The sequence below is a fragment of the Pieris rapae genome, chromosome 18, assembly GCF_905147795.1.
Source record: "Pieris rapae chromosome 18, ilPieRapa1.1, whole genome shotgun sequence".
Lineage (NCBI taxonomy): Eukaryota > Metazoa > Arthropoda > Insecta > Lepidoptera > Pieridae > Pieris > Pieris rapae.
In genome coordinates, this window is record NC_059526.1 from 330,779 (window position 1) to 348,793 (window position 18,015).

Genomic DNA, 18,015 nt, shown 5'->3' on the forward strand with positions numbered 1-18,015 from the left:
GTTTGCCACGCTTCGTGTGTCCGATGAATTTCGGGGTTCCGCTACGGGTAGGGTAGCGGAAACCCGAACAGTGAACGCAGGCTAAGATGAGTAGACGGTGGTTTAGGTGACGACGACGCGTTGCCGGCCGCCGCGAACCACGCCCACCCCGACGACAACCACGTCGCTCCCTCCGGAGACAAACCGGCGCCGGAGGCCGCCCACAAGAAGGAGAAGTCCGTGCTGCAGGCGAAGCTCACGAAGTTGGCCATTCAGGTCAGAATCGCTTCACTTTCATGTTTATCACGACGTTCATAGAAAAGGAGGAACAGAAAAGATATTCGGAACGATTGCAGATCGGGTACGCCGGGTCCACGATAGCCGTGCTGACTGTGATAATCCTCATCATCCAATTCTGCGTGCAAACGTTCGTGATAGAGCAGAAGGTGTGGAAGGCCACCTACATCAACAACCTGGTCAAGCATCTCATCATCGGAGTGACCGTGCTGGTTGTGGCCGTTCCTGAAGGTCTGCCCCTGGCCGTCACCCTGTCGCTCGCTTATTCGGTCAAGGTGAGCTTTCAACGAATCCTAATCGCATTCCTGAGGATCAAATGGTGACGATGGGGCACTCCCTGCTTATCGGTTAGAAAATTGTCGGAAATTAGTTCCATAACAGTGAAACCTACGTCATATTCTCTTTAAGAGTTCTAAAGTAGTTATACTAGTGAATTATAACATCTTCAGTAGTTAGCGTTTGAGAGGTTGACGATGATTTCAGAAAATGATGAAAGACAACAACCTGGTCCGCCATTTGGACGCCTGCGAGACCATGGGCAACGCCACGGCCATCTGCTCGGACAAGACCGGAACCCTCACCACCAACAGGATGACGGTGGTGCAGTCGTACATCTGCGAGAAGCTGTGCAAGGTGACCCCTCACTTCAGGGACATCCCGGCCGAGGTCGGAGAGACGATGATCGAGGGCATATCCATCAACAGCGCTTTCACCTCCAGGATCATGGTGCGTAGTCGCGCGGCTCGATAGTCTCTCAACGGGATAGGTTTAATGTCGAAATAACTCTCGTTCCAGCCCTCCCTGGACCCGACGGGCCCTCCGATGCAAGTGGGAAACAAGACGGAATGCGCCCTCCTAGGGTTCGTCCTAGGCCTGGGGCAGAGCTACGAAGCGGTTCGCGAACGACACCCGGAAGAGTCGTTCACGCGCGTGTACACGTTCAACTCGGTTCGGAAGAGCATGTCCACGGTCGTGCCGCACAAGGGCGGGTATCGCCTGTACACCAAGGGTGCTTCCGAAATTGTGCTCAAGAAGTGAGTCCCGACGACGATTTATATCATTCTATCTCTTTCCGTCCGTCTCTTTCATGTTTCTTTTTGCCCGATTCAGATGCGCGTTCATCTACGGTCACGAGGGTCGCTTAGAGAAATTCACGAGAGACATGCAGGACCGGCTCGTGCGACAGGTCATCGAACCCATGGCCTGCGACGGACTCCGGACCATTTCCGTGGCCTACAGGGACTTCGTGCCCGGAAAGGCTGAAATCAACCAGGTATCGGGTTATTAAATTTATTTATTTAAGTAGAGCAGTATCGGCCTTGAAGTCGTAGGTTCGACCCGCGGCCGAGCTCCGATGGTCCTTCCGTGTGCGCATTTAACATTCACCCAAACGGTGAAAGAAAACGTCGTCAGGAAATCGGTTTGCCTTGGACCCAAGAGTGTGTCAGGCACGGGAGGCGGATCACCTGCTTGCCTCTGAGATTAAACTGTTTTATTCTATTTTATACGTTTATGTGGCTTATTTCTAACCAAAGCTTTCATTAAAGTATTTCATGACATGTACTGTGTACATGTTTTAGGGTTTCGTTTCGATCTGTTGTATTATTTTCGAAATGGTCAAATTAAAAGACGTGTTGGAGACCAAATGAAGTGATCGACGAATTGTGACCCTCAGGTGCACATCGACCAGGAGCCGAACTGGGACGACGAAGACAACATCGTGAACAACCTCACTTGCCTCTGCGTCGTCGGCATCGAAGATCCCGTCAGACCGGAAGTGCCCGAAGCCATCCGCAAATGTCAGAAAGCGGGCATAACGGTCCGCATGGTCACCGGCGACAACGTGAACACGGCTCGCTCGATCGCCGTCAAGTGCGGCATCCTCAAGCCCACCGACGACTTCCTCATACTCGAGGGCAAGGAGTTCAACACTCGGGTGCGGGACGCCAACGGGGAGGTGATTATGCGCACTCTTTCTTCTTCTCACTCCGACTCGGCGCTCGATATGCACGTTTAGTGCAGGTTTTATATTAATGAATTCGTCCAAATCTCTCATTGACCCCATACATATGCAGATCCAGCAGCATCTGCTGGACAAAGTGTGGCCGAAGCTGCGCGTGCTGGCCCGCTCGTCTCCCACCGACAAATACACCTTGGTGAAGGGCATGATTGAATCCAAAGCCTTCGACAAACGGGAGGTGGTGGCCGTCACGGGCGACGGCACCAACGACGGACCCGCGCTCAAGAAGGCCGACGTCGGATTCGCCATGGTGATTATCTCCGTTTGCTCGCTTTCGATAACGTTCCGCTTTACCCTTTCACTCCTTCCTTCACGCTCGCCTCGTTTCGCCAGGGCATTGCGGGAACGGACGTGGCCAAGGAGGCCTCGGACATCATCCTGACGGACGACAACTTCTCCTCGATCGTGAAGGCCGTGATGTGGGGTCGTAACGTTTACGATTCGATCGCCAAGTTCTTGCAGTTCCAACTCACCGTCAACGTGGTGGCCGTCATCGTGGCCTTCATCGGCGCCTGCGCCATTCAGGACAGTCCGCTCAAGGTAAGACTCTTGCGATATTAGCTATCTGTATTACTTCTTCGACCGAACTTCACAATGATGAAATTTTCTCTCAGGCGGTCCAGATGCTGTGGGTGAATCTCATAATGGACACCTTGGCGTCTCTGGCGCTGGCCACGGAGATGCCGACCCCCGACCTGCTTCAGCGAAAGCCTTACGGCAGAACCAAGCCTCTCATCTCCCGCACTATGATGAAGAACATCCTCGGACAGGCGGTCTACCAGCTCTTTATCATCTTCTCTCTCCTCTTTGTCGGTGAGATATTGTGTTCGCTCCGTATTGAAAAATCCATCGGCTGATTAAATTCTGGATCTGACTGGTATCGATCGTTAATTAATCGTAAACAATCCGTAATCCAGGCGACAGGATGCTGAACATCCCGTCTGGGCGCGGCCAGGCCTTGGGCACCGAGCCCACCCAGCACTTCACCATCATCTTCAACACCTTCGTGATGATGACGCTCTTCAACGAGATAAACGCCCGAAAGATCCACGGCCAGAGAAACGTCTTCGAGGGCCTCTTCACCAACCCCATCTTCTACTCCATTTGGATCGGCACCGCCTTCTCACAGGTGACATATCACATGTTACGGATACGAACTTATTTCGCGAACGACGAGAGAATTAACGCCATCCTCCTCTCGCATTCCAGGTCATAATAATTCAGTTCGGCGGAATGGCCTTCAGCACGGCGGGTCTCACCGTGGAGCAGTGGCTCTGGTGCCTGTTCTTCGGAGCCGGAACCCTCGTCTGGGGACAGCTCGTCACCAGCATCCCCACCAGGAAGATACCCAAGAAACTCTCGTTAGTACCGCCGTTCGTCTTGAAACTCGGCTCGTTCCTAAATGTTCCATTTTTTAATGATTCGGTTTAAGCTCGGGAGAGATAGAGAGAGATCGCCTCTCCGATGCGCCGACGAGACAATCCTCCTCCAATGTTCCCACCACTAGCGCTAGAGTTAAGCGTCGGGATTTGCAGTGAGTCCCTTTTTCGATTCCGAAACCATTCAGAGTAGAGTCGGGTTCGTAGCGTCGGTAGTTCATTTCATTTTAGCCTTAGCCTTAGCCGATGGCCGATCTTCGCGGCTCTCTCACCTCGCTCTCTTTCCCAGTTGGGGCCGCGGCCAGCCGGACCCCGAGTCGATCCAACCGGGGCCGGACTACGATTCCGACCTCGACAAGAAGCCCCGAGCGGGGCAGATCCTCTGGATTCGGGGCCTCACGCGCCTTCAGACACAGGTACGCACTCCGGGCGACCGCGGGGCCTTAGGTGACGGGACGGGGGTCCCGGTGTTTGATTAATGTTTAAATAAATCAGTATTTTCGTTAGCCATAAGTACAATTTTGTTCCAAAGAAGACTGATAGTAGTAATTATAGAAATTAATTATTTGATAACATAATTTTACTTTTTTCATATTTTGAATCCCGTCACTTATCGCCATTCGGGAAGATGTAGGGTTTTTGTGAGTCTGTCTGCTTATAATTTCTAAATTTCTGTGAAATTGAGATGAATAGGGTAATTGGGGGATTATATGTTGGGATTTGTCTTTTTAAACTTTATACGACTGCAATTTAATGTTTAGTAAAATTCAGGAGAGTGACGAAACGACCGTTAGGCGAAAGTCGCATTATGCCCGCGGGCTGTGAGATTTCAACGGTTTAATGTGACTTTCTTAAAATGTCGTGCTAGACTTTGACGGAAGACACAGAGTCTCGTACGTCAAGAGCGTGTTCACGTCGCACAAGATGTGTAAAAACTTAGTCGGACGACGTGAAGACGCTCCAGAGAAACCAACCCAACTGTTAGGAATGGTAATGAAAAGAAAGAGGGATAAGTTTTAGTTTACAGCGAATAGTTTGTGGAGCGCAGCCTCCGAGGACATAGTTGGGCATCCGGACGTCTCTGCATACAGAGCGAGCCATTGCATCCAAAGAATATCTTAGACGAAACTTCATTTTGTCACACATCCATTTACAGTGAGCCGGATTATTCACAGTTCGCAATGTTTAACGTCGACACGACTCATTGCGATTCTCGTAACTTTCAATATTTTTATATTTATTTTATTTCATTTTGTTTGTTTTATTTCGTTTCTCGGTTCAGTTAATTCTCCTACACCTAAGTTTTTTCTATGCCTACACAGAGAAACACTTTACAGATTATTAGAGTAGTGATGCTATTATTTTTGGCCCATTAACGTAGCGACTCGTTCGTTCGCTCGCCGACGACTCGTTCGCCGGAGACGCGACCGGTCGGCGAGCGAACGAATCGAGATTGGATTGTTTTTTATTAATTTTATTTACGTCCTGGTTTCATGACACTCTTCAGCTATCTCTCCACGTTTCCGCCTTAACCTTTCGTCTCGCTCTCGAGTAGTACTGTCCCTGTCATGAGACCCGGGGTAAACCCGTAGACGTCGGTGCCGGCCGTGCATGCTCGGCGGTACCGAAGAGCGTACGCTTCCCGAACTATCTATTTATCTCCCGCCTCATACCCGTCGGCATGCGATCTGTAGGCTGTGACGATGTTACTTATCCCTCAGCGCGACCCAAACAGTGACTATGACTAGCGATAGAGATAGTTAAGCCACATAACGAAACACGAGCGACTTCCTTCCGTCTATCTTTTATTTAGTCGTACTGACTGTTTGTTTTTATTATTGTATTTATTTGTGTTTATTTGAGTTTGGTTTAAGAATAGTGTTCGCTTGTGATCGCCATCCCGCCCTTCGCCCCGAACCGACTCGCGACCCGCGCACGGCCCACTAACACGCGTCCACGTGTTCCGAGCAGTAACGGTCTTTCAAGTATTTATTTTGATTGATTTGTTCGAAGTTTATTATTTTAACCGAATTTGTTGAGTTACTGCTGCCGAGGAACGTTTTATTTGAGTGTGGAGTGGATTTTCTCAGACCTGTAGAGCATGCCGTGAATTTGCGACGTACTAACGACTCGTTCGACCCCACCCCCTCTCCCCTAGTGTCAATGTTTTGTGTTATTAATTTGTTTTGTTCCGTTTGTTTGTTTTGTTTTGTCCGTGTGTCGTCCCGAGGAGGTAGCGGCCGGCGGTCGCGCGTAGTTGCCTGCCTTGGAAGCCTTCATTGTGTTATGTTGCGTATTATGTCGGGCTTGTGTAGTGTCTCCGAGTAGTGTACATAGCGAGCCGACGGCGAGGGTAAGTAGCGTTAGTGTTTACTGATACGATAAAATTAACCTAGAAAGTTGTGTAGCTTATTAACTATTGACCTCGTGCGTCCGCGCAAACTCCGTGGCGTTTGCGCGCCGTACCGATCGTACCGTAGGGAAATCCTGGGCTCCTCCGCTAACACAGCATGGTAGATTAAGATGACTGCGTGCATAGCGAGCCGTCCGATATGTATAGACCGTGTTAGGCGACGTAGTCCCCTCCGTGCATTGGGTGGCAGCTGCGGCGTTGTGTGGGCCTAGAGCAGCCGTCGGGAAAGCTAAGGCCTCGTTCGACCTCCCCTAGCTCCTCATTACGTTTTGGTTTGTTTTCTTTAGTTGGCACTTTCATGTACAAAGACACCGGCGTAGACACACACGCGCACACACACCACACACACACGACTTCGGTTACACACGCTCTGAAGCTGTCCTATTTTCGGCCCGTTTGGTTTGTTTTCCATACATTGAACACTCGACTGTGATAAGCCGGTAACTCGAGCTCGCATCCCTTACACGTCCCACCATGTACAGACACACATAAATAAATGTATTTTTTAAAGGTGTCTGCTTCGGCTTCGACGGATTGGGGAAAGTCATGACGTCATCTGCTTCTTTATGCTGTTGATTTCGATGTTATTTAGTTTTATTGGTTGAACCTTCAAATTGCATCCCTCCTTGTTCGTCGTCGCTTTAGATTGGTCTCTGTTCAGGCCTTTAAACTCGCCCACGTTGGAGATGACGTCATGTCACCCGCTGGCTGCTTCCCTCATAGCTTCACGTCTTTAAGTTAAAAGATTACTTACAGACTACAATATGAAATTACTCGTATCAAATTAAATATTATAAAATTTAGTCTTGTCTCATCTGAATGCATTTAGTGTATCCAGCAAAACTTAAAGAATTGGTTTAATACACATCACAGTAATATTTGAAAGTTCTTGATATTACTTATTTGTTTGAAAAAATTACATCTTTGATAATCTAATTCTTGAATACGATTAATCATTTGAATTCTAAACGAGTAGTTTCGAACGTATCACTTTGGCGGGAGCGGCCAGTGCGCGGTAGGGCTGTCCCCGGTCTGTCGAGCTAAGCTAGGGCTGCGTATAGGACGGTGTGGAATGGGGCGAGGCACGCGTGGTAGAGCGATGTTGTTGGCAGCCCCGACCCGTGCTCGAGACTGAGGTGTAGTGGCGGCCGCGGCGAGTGCCGGCGCGCTGCGTGCGACGGACGCTCACGGTACCCTTAGCGTGCCCCTAGCCAGCCCTAGCGTGCCCCTAGTGCCCCAACGCCTATAGCGTACTCCAGCCTCCTAGCGCGGCTAGCGCCGTCCCTCATCCGGCCGATGAACGCTTCTCTCCGACGACGTTTCACCTCGCTCGTTGACGTTCTTTCGATAGGAGAGAAGCGTCTCGTCGGCTGCACCCGTCGTCCTCTAGTGGGTAGCGTAGTTTCTTCTCTCGATGCTCGCGGCAAGCCGTTTGACGTTCCAGTCGCAACCGCAGTCTGTCGTCGGCGGCGACGCCTCCTCCCGCGAGTCAAAGTCTTGCCGAGAGCCGCACGGTCCTCACACTTCCGGCACGCGGTCTTAAGCTCGGTCCCGGGTCACTGCACGTGGTCGATTCACTCGGCACAGGTCTGCATGCATCCACGCCACACTCGCGGGCGGCGCGGGGCGGGCGGACGGTTCGGCGGCGCAGGGCGGGATGTGAGCGCCTTTCGGTTGCAGCTTCGCGTGGTGCGCGCGTTCAAGTCGACGCTCGAGGACCTCGAGGAGCGCTTGTCCGCGCACTCGGCGGCCGGCCTTCGCTCGAGGCTGCGCGCGCCGCCGCAGGACATCGCCTACATCGACGCCGATGACGTACCCGCCGCCGACCGTACTTAACCGCACCCAGGGTTGCCACCGAACACTCGAACCCGACGCCGGATCGCGACACGCCCGGACGGAGACCGGACCGACGCGACGCGCAAAAAGTGCGACTCGGTCCGTTCTCGGTCTGTGTCGCTACGCGTTTGAACCTCCGATGAGTTGCGACACGTTTCGAAGCCCAAAGGTTCAAACTCGTAATTGACGATTGCCGAGTCGCATATCTTGTGTTTGTGGTGTATTATTATATTCCACTTGTTTATATTATTAATGGTTCGTAACGCCTAATGCATTATTGTTAAAGACGATTTTTGGGAAGCCAACTCGTACTACGAAAGCGGTCTGCGATTTAGATATTTTATTAAAACGTATTAAAACAGTTTAAAATTTCGTTATTTATGATAAAATTAGGATAAGCATACTAGAGTTGGCAACCCTATCGAATGGCGTTTTTCTCGAGCGACTACGGCTCCCTCCCTCCCCTCACGTTTTCGAAACTTTACTCGACCGCGTCAGCGGCTAACGAACACTGCTATTTTAGAGGTCTTATTTGTAAATAGGTTAGCTACTCGACGTAGCACCTCGTTTGTATTGTGTATGAGTGCGCTCGAATCGGCTCTACAGCGTTAGCGCCTTCCTTAACAGCCGAACGATTCGTTATGTTTGATAGAAATCTTTGGGACCACTTTACCCATATCTACCTGTCCGAAATAGCTACCTAGGTCGCTCTCGTACAAAGTTTACGGCGGCACGAATGAGACGCTATACGACTTAATATTAAAGTATATTTACAGTAATAAAAGTTTAAGATAAAAGAGAGTTTTAATTGAGGGTAGTTGATGTTTAGAGCTCGTTCTATTTCAGATGATGACGGTAAGTGTAGGGTGACGTAGGAGCCACGCAGCGGTTACGGTCCGTACTAACAGTTAGTAGATAGAAACGGGGTAGATGCGTAACGTCGGTCAGCGATAGATTTGCTTTTTTATGGGCAGGTTCAACGCTCTCGGTAACTTTTTCATTTACAAAGGTTAGGAACAGACTAGTAGTGCCGCCTCACGCAGAACGCGAAAATAAGTTTCTTACAATACATATCCGTTGCTGACCGTACAGTGAGCATGTCGTCTTGCACGTTGTTTGCCTTCGGTACATACTCTAACGAAACACGACGATACGTAAACTCCCCGCCAGAATTGAGCTCCAGAACGTAGCTTGTTCACACATGAGTCGTATTTATCACATGACGAGAAACAGTCAAAAGCATCTTGAAACTTAAAAAGACGATCCGCGGGCCAGACTCCGATCGACGCATGTGTGAAGAAGGCTCTAGTAACACTTTGAACGTGTGCGTCAAAAGTTAGCTTGTAAGTGCAGAGTATATATTGAAGAACATGTTATGTGGTACAAAACGTTGTTTTTACTTTCGTTTTATATTTTTTTAATTCGCTTCGCATTTAAAGTGTGATCATGCTTATGTTACAGCGATGTGCATGACCGATGTATGTGAGTATGCACAATTGTATTTTATTAGATGTTTGGTAGAGTTAATATTTATGCGCTTAGAATGTTAATTTATTTAGTCTCAAAAGTGATTAAACCGTATTGTTCAGATCTGTCCTACCAAACCTCTAAATTTAGTTTAAGCAGCTAAAACGAATAAACAAATGTATGTATGTCTCCACTACACCAAATCTAGAAAGATAAGAAACTAATTTATCATTTTAATATGCTTTTAATTTTTTTGTTTATTTTTTTTTTATGTTTTAACGTTGACTTGGTTGTGTAAGTACTTATTCATTAAGTTTTCTTTTCCGTTTTGATTTAATTGTAACGACTAACTTTACCGGCATATAAGCGACCAGTTAAAAACTCATTTTAATAAATATTTATTTGAACATTAGCGATATTTTATTTTGGACCTCGGAGTGAACCGCACTTCACCGCGAAGCTCACATACCGGATTTTTCATAACTTTCTTTCGTAGTTGTAGTTTTTTTCACGGTATTTTTTAACTTTTTGTAATTGCTACTGGATGCCCTTGAACCCCAACCCAGCTAGTGAATGACCCCTGACTTAGTCTAGGCACCTAGGGTAGATACGAACTGCTAAGTATTGTAACGATTAACAAGCAAGCTCACTTGTAGATTTTTCGGAGTTCTAAAACCAATCGGCCGCAGCGCATTGCTTGGTTTTAGAAGGCCGCCTATCCGTTGTAGTGGCCGGCTGACTCGTGCGAGCCGAGCGAGACTCACTCGGCCGTGTCATTGTTTTCCAGCAAAAGGCGGACATATTGGCTGGCCGCAGGATTTTTGTCAATAATTATTTGGCGGAACACAGGAGAATCAGCGTGCAATCTGGGGGCAGTTCCGTGCCAGCGCTCAGCCCCGTTTCGCATCAGAGCGATGAATAAACAAACCTATAAATATATAAAACAATGTCGTATCGTAACTGAAATCGTACCGCGTAATAAAGCTTACATATAGTGAGTTAAACAACTGCCAATGAAAAATACGCCTTTTAAATTATAATCTCGTATAACTTTTTCTGAAATCTTTAGTAGATTAAAAATATTACTAAAAGTATTAGAATAAATTGCAAAATATAGTCTAGTAAATAATGGTGCACCAATTTTTAAATTGAATTTTTCGCGTTTTTTTAATAAGTCGTTATAAACGTATTTATTTTTCTACGAAATAATATATAAACGTGATTATTTGTTATAATTTTCTGTAAATAATAATTCTTTGAACAATTTTCTCTTATTGTGATGTTGTTGTGTGTTTGAAAGTTAAAATTTTATATAAAAATTATAATGTGCCATTTTTATATACAAATTATTTATGAATTCCGCTGACAAGTGCTTTTTAATGATAGGATATTTGAATTTGCTTGATATTTTCATTTTATATTTTTGTGAATGTCTGTAGTTTGTGTATTATGTTTCGTGGATATGTGCTCACTGTGTTTGCCCGTAGTGTGCAGGCAGTGGTGGCTTTTCATGAAGAATGAAGGTGACCTTTGCCTATTGTTTTGATGCATGATATCTGGCTCCACCACTTATAATATGTATTAGAAGTGCATGGACTTAGTCAATAGTCACAGACATTATATACTTCCACTTACATATATATTATATTTTACACTACATATTAATATACCTTCCTTTCCAATATTATAGTTAAGTTTGGAACACTTTCGTTTCTTCTTTCGACAGGTTTGGTTTCAAGCAAATTTAACTATCCATCTTACATATTATAGATATAAACTATTTATATGGACTTAGAGTAATTTTAAAATTTCTGCACTTCGTGTAGTGAAAGTTAATCAATGCCTGCTTATTTTAAGACATAGATTATCTACTAAGGAGATTAAGGGAAATACGTGTCTCGGTGTACACCAACTTTAGGGATACAATTTTGAAACGGAACCGATCTTATAAACGCTTAAATATTCACGCGAATAGTCTTATACACTGAATATAGCATGAACGGAAACCGCGTAGCCGCGTGGAAACTTCATGTTTTAGTAATAAAGTATCTATACTCGAAAATTAACTTTTATTTCAACCGTTGCTTCGTGTTGGAGAGCCGCATTGATAAGGTAATTCAACGATGGGATTATAGCCGTTGTGATATCGTCAAACGTGCGAGAATGTTTGTCGTTATATCTAGACGTGTAGACTACGCTTGCTTTCTGTCACTGTTTGCGCATGACTAGACTAGTACCTAGTTACATCGACAGCCACGACTAGCTTTACTTAGATGTATGACATGTAGGTCTCACACTAGCTTATATGTTAGATGTAGGGTACAGATCTGGTATGTGAGCGAATCGATGTGAGCTTCTAGAACGCATGGACACACGAACGTGTGAACACGGAACACAGTCACAACACACGCAAACAGTGTTATTGGTTAAACTCATCTTACGGGGGAGGAAACTTCACTCCAATTGGTTCTACTTTCAAATTGTAAATTAAACGGAGCCCTGGATGAAAGCAATGTTAAATAGTTTTAAGTGCACACCCCCATGAATGTGCTTCTTACGGTATAGGAAGACCCTGCGTTATTTTTATTTATCTGTTTTTATTTTAGTCTCCTGATCTTGACGCTTCGAGGAGCACTGCTTGAGTCAGTCCCTCTGAGTCTATTTCTACACTGCAGAAACTGTCACTGCTATCGCATCGAACGCTATTCTAAATATTATTTTATGTCACTACCTTTCTGTGGGTTGATATGACTATTTGTAAATAGCCCTCACTATCGTGTACATTGCGAGTTTAGAATAGCGTTGGAGCTGCCGTCCACACGGCTAGTCGGGACTCTCTTGAGAGTCGTGATCTTTCATATTCTTGTTTTTATTTTCTTTTCCATGAATCCCCATTGCACACGGAAGGTCATAGGTGGCGAGTTACAAGAGCGCTTGATTCCTGTGCCCTACAGCAAGACTTCGACTGATCAAGCTGTAAGATTTGAACAAACGCCTGCTCTTTCACTCACCTCGTTTGTTTTTATTTTTCCCTCAATGTTCTGTTCGACTTTACTGTACTCTAAACTCAAGTGTTTCCGTTGTTACTGTATCCTTCTTGTTGTGAGCTGACCCTTTAACTGTAGCGGACACTCTGCGATGTGTCTGTTGAACTTAATCGGTCAGTGTTGCTTGCATGCCTCCATCGCCACCGCACGCCGCATGAGATCACTCGCTTTACGTCAGTGTTGTTCACTGTATTCAGTTCGATCCATTCAACGTGCAATACGTTTGCGCCTTCGAACTTATACGTGATACTTGGGACGTTTTATTCGAAATTTAGTTATCATGAAGCATTTAATGTTTAAAAACAGTGAGCCTGGATTCCATTCAGTAGTCGCTTAGCAATAGGTATCATCCAGAGTTAAAATTAGTTTAGTCACAAAGAATCGTACAGCCAGCTACGTAGGACATTCCAGTAAAATTATACTGCATCACTAAAATTAGTTTTATATGTTTTGTTGCCACACATTTTGCACCCGATAAGTACCATTACGCCAGGGGTCCGTCACGGACCTATCATAAGTTAGCTTTTAGTGATTCGAGCGCTTAGGTGGTTAGGGTCAGCTTTGCCTCTAGCATGAGTTATTTCATTAAAAGTTGTAGACTGCATTCTACCGTCTACTACGTCCGACCACTTCTGGTCGGTACGAATGGCAGTTAAGTTACCACAGAGGCCTCGATGATAAAAAGCTCATACTAGAGGTGGCTTTCGCGGGTTGAGGGCGTTGCTTTTAAGCAGGATGACCCTGCCGACGGCGAGCGACCAGGAGTGTGTATTTGAGGGTAGCGACACTGCATGCGCGGAAGCAACGTCACGGGCGCCCGCCCGAGCTCGGTCGAGTGTGGAGTGTGATCGACTTCCTTCGATGTCGTGGACCGATGTGACTCAAGTTTTATTCCGCTTTCGCCTCTCTTATGGCTCGATGTGCTTTTATTTGTTTCTTTAATACAATAACGAACCTCTCGATTTGCCGCAAAAAGAGCTGCATAACATTTCCGATTTGGCTTCGCGGCAAGTCGGGAGGTGGGCCCGGGAGACACGCGGCCTCCGGCCGACGCTCTCGGCAGCGGCGGGGGAGCGGGGCCGGAGGGCGCGGGCGGGCGGCGGCGTGAGCGGACTGTTGTGCGCAGATCCGCGTGGTGAACGCGTTCCGGCAGGGGCTGGACGGGCGCGGCTCCCTGGCCGACGCGGCGCTGGCCGAGGCGCTGCGCAAGCAGACGGCGCTGTCGAAGCGCTACTCGCACTCGTCCAGCGTGGACTACGAGCAGCAGCTGGCGCCGCCGGACCTGGACGTGGAGCGGCTGTCGAGCCACAGCCACACCGAGACCGCCGTCTAACGCCCGCACCGAACGTTACTTATTGTTAACTAGTGTGTTTAATTCGATTGTTTTGAAAATATTTTATTATTATACGCGTGCCCCGGCGCGCGTCTGTTGAACAAATGAAATATTGTAATAATTAATTTTAGTGTTAAGCGCGAGAACGAGCGAATGGGCGTGTGTTTTTTGAAACAAAATAAATAAAAAATTCGCGTAGCGTCGTGTCATCACGGAATGAAATGTTTTATATCGCTTTTGTCGAAGACGTAGTCGCGCGGCGGCGGGCCGCAGGCGTGCTCGCCTTTTGTATAAACCGTTTCATTAATTAACTGATTAATTATCGCAGACGAGTCTCGCCTTCCGCCCGCCCCGACCTGCGACCCCCGCGCGCGCCTTATATATATATATATATATTATATATATACATACTTAACACTAAATTATTGAAATATTAGTTAAGGTGTTTGTTATAAATTTCAATAACTTTTCTTTTTGTTTTGACGACCTTTTCCCTAAATCTAAGTATACATTTAAGTCATATCTCGAACGTAGACGCATCGACAGTTGGTAAACAAGAATCGTGCGCGCCTTCTTGTCTACGAACCGACCTAGTCCACTTTGAACATCTTCAAAATGTTTAGATAGATAAAATTGTATAGCTGAAGGTATTTATTTGTAATGCTAGTCTCTTATGAACACATACTAACTATTCAATTATTGTAATGTACTTATTGATTATTGATAAATACTTCAAGTTTATTAAACAAAGTATAGTCTACGATGTAACGAATTGATTTTGGAATTTCTTCTCTATGAGCAATAGCTAGAGGCCCGCTTCGGCCGCCGGGCGCAGCCCTTCTCTAGCGCCGCGGCCGCTCATAGGGTCGTAGGATGCAAGTGGCATTTCGATATAAGTAAAGATGGAGCTAGCGAGAGACGGACCGCTCGCTGCCCACTTGTTTAGTAATAAATATAAATAATGAAACGACGTAGCGATCGGCAAGTTCAATTTTGTATAGAACGTTTCATAGTAGAGTAATCCCGCTGCCCGCGACGCGACGTAGCACGAGAGACGCGACCATTACACTATTAACGATCTTGTAAGTAATCGAGTATTAGCTTCGGTAAAAGCCTTTTTAAGAGAACCTAGTTAAATGAATCTATTGAGAGTTCATATGTTTATGCTAATTCTAGATACGGTTTCAGCGCATATAGGGCATGGTATCGTTTCGTGTTTATTGCTGTTTCGTTATATTCGTTACCACGTGGTTTCCGATGAAAGACATTACGTTACGTTAGGAATGGACTGCCACTTCCTAACAAACAATTGTTTTGACATGACAATCTGCCACTAATCATTTTAGATAATAAGTACCATTGTTGTATTTTTCGTCTCACAATAAATGAAAATCTATTTTATTGTTTTTAATGTTGTAGTTTCATTTTCCCTCAGAATGTTTGTGGTTTGTAATAAAGCTATGTTTTGTTCATCTGAAGCACAACCAGGTAGTAAGGAAATATCGTCAAAGTAGGAAAAATCCCCAGCGCCTCGTACTTTCCTGTGTGTTTAAGTCTATACGTAAGGTGGGTGGACCATGAAAGGCCACTATAACGAATAAACCGTTCTTATTAATTAATTTATTAGATAAATTAAAGAAAGAAATTATTAATTAACACTTTGTTTTATTGTGGAATATATAAATTACTTTTTTTTATTGTAGACGTATTTCATATCACTATTTCTTAAACTTACTTTTATAAAGCTCCTAACGGCCTTGCAAGGAACAGGGCTCCATACAAGGCCAATATTATAAATCAGCCATTGAACTTAAAACTAGAATTGTTATAATCAATATATCCGCTTTTACTAAAACTACATAAAAAGCTCTTTCATTTAAACGAAAAATATAATGCTTAACATATTATAATCTTCTTAAAAAACTCATGAACATTCCTTGAATATTATCATATAACATATAAGAACTTATTCATAAAAATGAAGACTATTATTTCGATAACAAATGAGTTTCCAATCCGTTTTACTATGAAATTATATATATATTTTTTACCTATAATGGCCTTCGTCCGTTCTTTGTAAGGCGAAAATGTTCCTAAGAAGGCCAAACTACACACAATTATCATTTATGACTGTCTTTTTTACTAAGTACTCTAAAGTCTAAATTATTACAAACTTAAAATGATACATAGTCAGTCTTGTAGTCAGGAATATTTTAAATCAACCATTCCTAAGATTAAAAAACGAAATAAGATATCTCATTTTGTAGGCATTTCTCATTTCTATTAAATAGGATATTTGATCCTGACATTCTTGAAATCTGAAATTATGCGTATAAATTTTAACCATCTGTTCAATTTTCAACTCATTCGACTTATTCTTATAGCAATATTTAGCGAGTCTGAAAATGCAGCCGAGAGATTCAGTCGCGTTACCTATTTATACTGAAGCGATTCATATCCAAGCACTATGATCGTTTAAATATAAATTTATAATATTTTAAGTTTCAGTTTACTTTAATGTACGATTTAAATTTATTTATTGACAATATTAGTATCTCACTAGGGATTTGGTTGAAAAAACGTATGCATTTGCCTTGGAAAGAATTACCTACTCGTTTTTTGCGCGTGCGCTTATTATGTCTTTATTACGAGTACTATAATTATGGAAGCTACTATTCTTTTTAAAGATATCTATATTTTTCCGCACATACAAAATATTCTCATAAATGTCAAATTGCCAAAGTCAAAATATGTAATTCCTTAAACTTCCTTTGGACTGAATCCCGTGGGGACAACCCACAGATCGCTTTAAAGTCCGCTTCTGCACACAGAAGTAGACGAGTATATATTAAAGGGAATGGACGAAGGAGAACAAGTTGATGCTATCTATACGAACTTCGAAAAAGCTTTCGATCGGATCGATCATGTCATTCTCCTCCATAAGCTATTATCGCTAGGAATTCGTGGAGATCTATACAGATGGATCAAATCATATGTAACCAATAGAATGCAGGCGGTAGTAACGGGTGGGCATAAGAGCACATTTATAAATGTGACATACTGGTGGTGTACCTCAATGGTCCATTCTGATTCCGTTGTTGTTCAACGCTTATCTACCTATATGATATAAAAAGTTATTTCATGTATTCACTATTCACAATATCTCATGTTTGCAGATGACAAAAAATATTTCTAAAAATTAAATCTATAGATAACTGTGTTCAACTTCAGCAGGATCTTAGTAGATTGGAAAACTATTATAAAAAAAATAAACTATCCTTGAATATTTGAAAATGTAGTAAAATTACTTTTACTCGCAAACATAAGAAAATACAATTTCGTTATAAATTAAGAGATACAACAATTTAAGAAGTGAATTTAGTTAGAGACTTGGGGATACTAATAGATGATAAGATGTGTTTCTCTAATCATATAGATAATATAACAGAAAAAGCATATAAACAACTTGGCTTCGTCAAACGTGTATGCAAATCTTTCAATAACATAAATTGTATAAAATGCCTGTACTTTGCTTTTGTTAGGAGCACACTAGAATATGAAGCATTGTTTGGTCCCCCAAGAAATACATTGAAGCAATTGAGAACATTCAAAAAAAGTTCCTTAAGTTTTTAAGTTTTAAGGATTTCCAAAAGTTACTTGGATTCCTGCAAGTACTTTGGTATTGAATCCCTTGAATGTAGACGTAAACAATGCGACCTTATATTTTTACATGCTATTTGCAATGGTTTGACTGCCCTGACTTGTTATCGCTTTTACTTTTTAAGACCCCTTCATCACCCAATACAAGGCAAATTCAATTATTCGAAATTCCTCGTTCCAAGACCAACTATTTACGAAACTCGGTTATGTATCGCATACCTACAGATTACAACATAAATTACCGAAATCGATATATTTAATGTGACTAAAAAATTCTTAAAAAAATATTTAAAAAACTCAGGTATCTTTTATTAATAATGACCAATCATGAAACCATCAATCTTATAACTTGACTTTGTAAAACTGTGCTTTATGTTTCTGTTTATATGTGTATTCCGTTTTGGCTTTTGTGTGTAATGTAATTGCCTAAAGGGACTCCTTTTAATAATATTTTTTAATAATTAAATTTTAAGGTTAGTTATTAGATATATTTTTATGTATTAGGTGATGTAGTTGGAATAAATGATATTATTGTTTGGATATTGTTTAGTGATTAGCTGTAGGAATACTTTAATAAATAAAAT

The 18,015-nt window shown here is 43.8% G+C and overlaps 1 protein-coding gene across 10 annotated transcripts in view; it reads left to right on the forward strand.

The window, feature by feature from the left end:
• LOC110999589 (plasma membrane calcium-transporting ATPase 3) overlaps window positions 1–15,182 on the forward strand; it is a 91,175-nt gene extending 75,993 nt beyond the window's left edge. For 3 of the 10 annotated variants that reach the window (XM_022268713.2, XM_022268712.2, XM_022268714.2), the window contains 14 exons: window positions 95–255; window positions 336–551; window positions 760–1,002; window positions 1,072–1,310; window positions 1,387–1,549; window positions 1,952–2,233; window positions 2,352–2,546; window positions 2,630–2,836; window positions 2,911–3,109; window positions 3,214–3,425; window positions 3,506–3,657; window positions 3,965–4,091; window positions 12,299–12,367; window positions 13,565–15,182. In XM_022268713.2, the coding sequence (XP_022124405.1) occupies window positions 95–255; window positions 336–551; window positions 760–1,002; window positions 1,072–1,310; window positions 1,387–1,549; window positions 1,952–2,233; window positions 2,352–2,546; window positions 2,630–2,836; window positions 2,911–3,109; window positions 3,214–3,425; window positions 3,506–3,657; window positions 3,965–4,091; window positions 12,299–12,367; window positions 13,565–13,771 (2,672 nt within the window). In that variant the 3' untranslated portion in view covers window positions 13,772–15,182. Of the gene's footprint in view, window positions 1–94; window positions 256–335; window positions 552–759; window positions 1,003–1,071; window positions 1,311–1,386; window positions 1,550–1,951; window positions 2,234–2,351; window positions 2,547–2,629; window positions 2,837–2,910; window positions 3,110–3,213; window positions 3,426–3,505; window positions 3,658–3,964; window positions 4,092–7,149; window positions 7,712–7,768; window positions 9,804–10,178; window positions 10,445–12,298; window positions 12,368–13,564 lie in introns of those variants that run through there. The other 7 variants (XM_022268715.2, XM_022268716.2, XM_022268717.2 and 4 more) reach the window with 6 other exon arrangements.
• The last annotated feature ends 2,833 nt before the right edge of the window (window positions 15,183–18,015 follow it).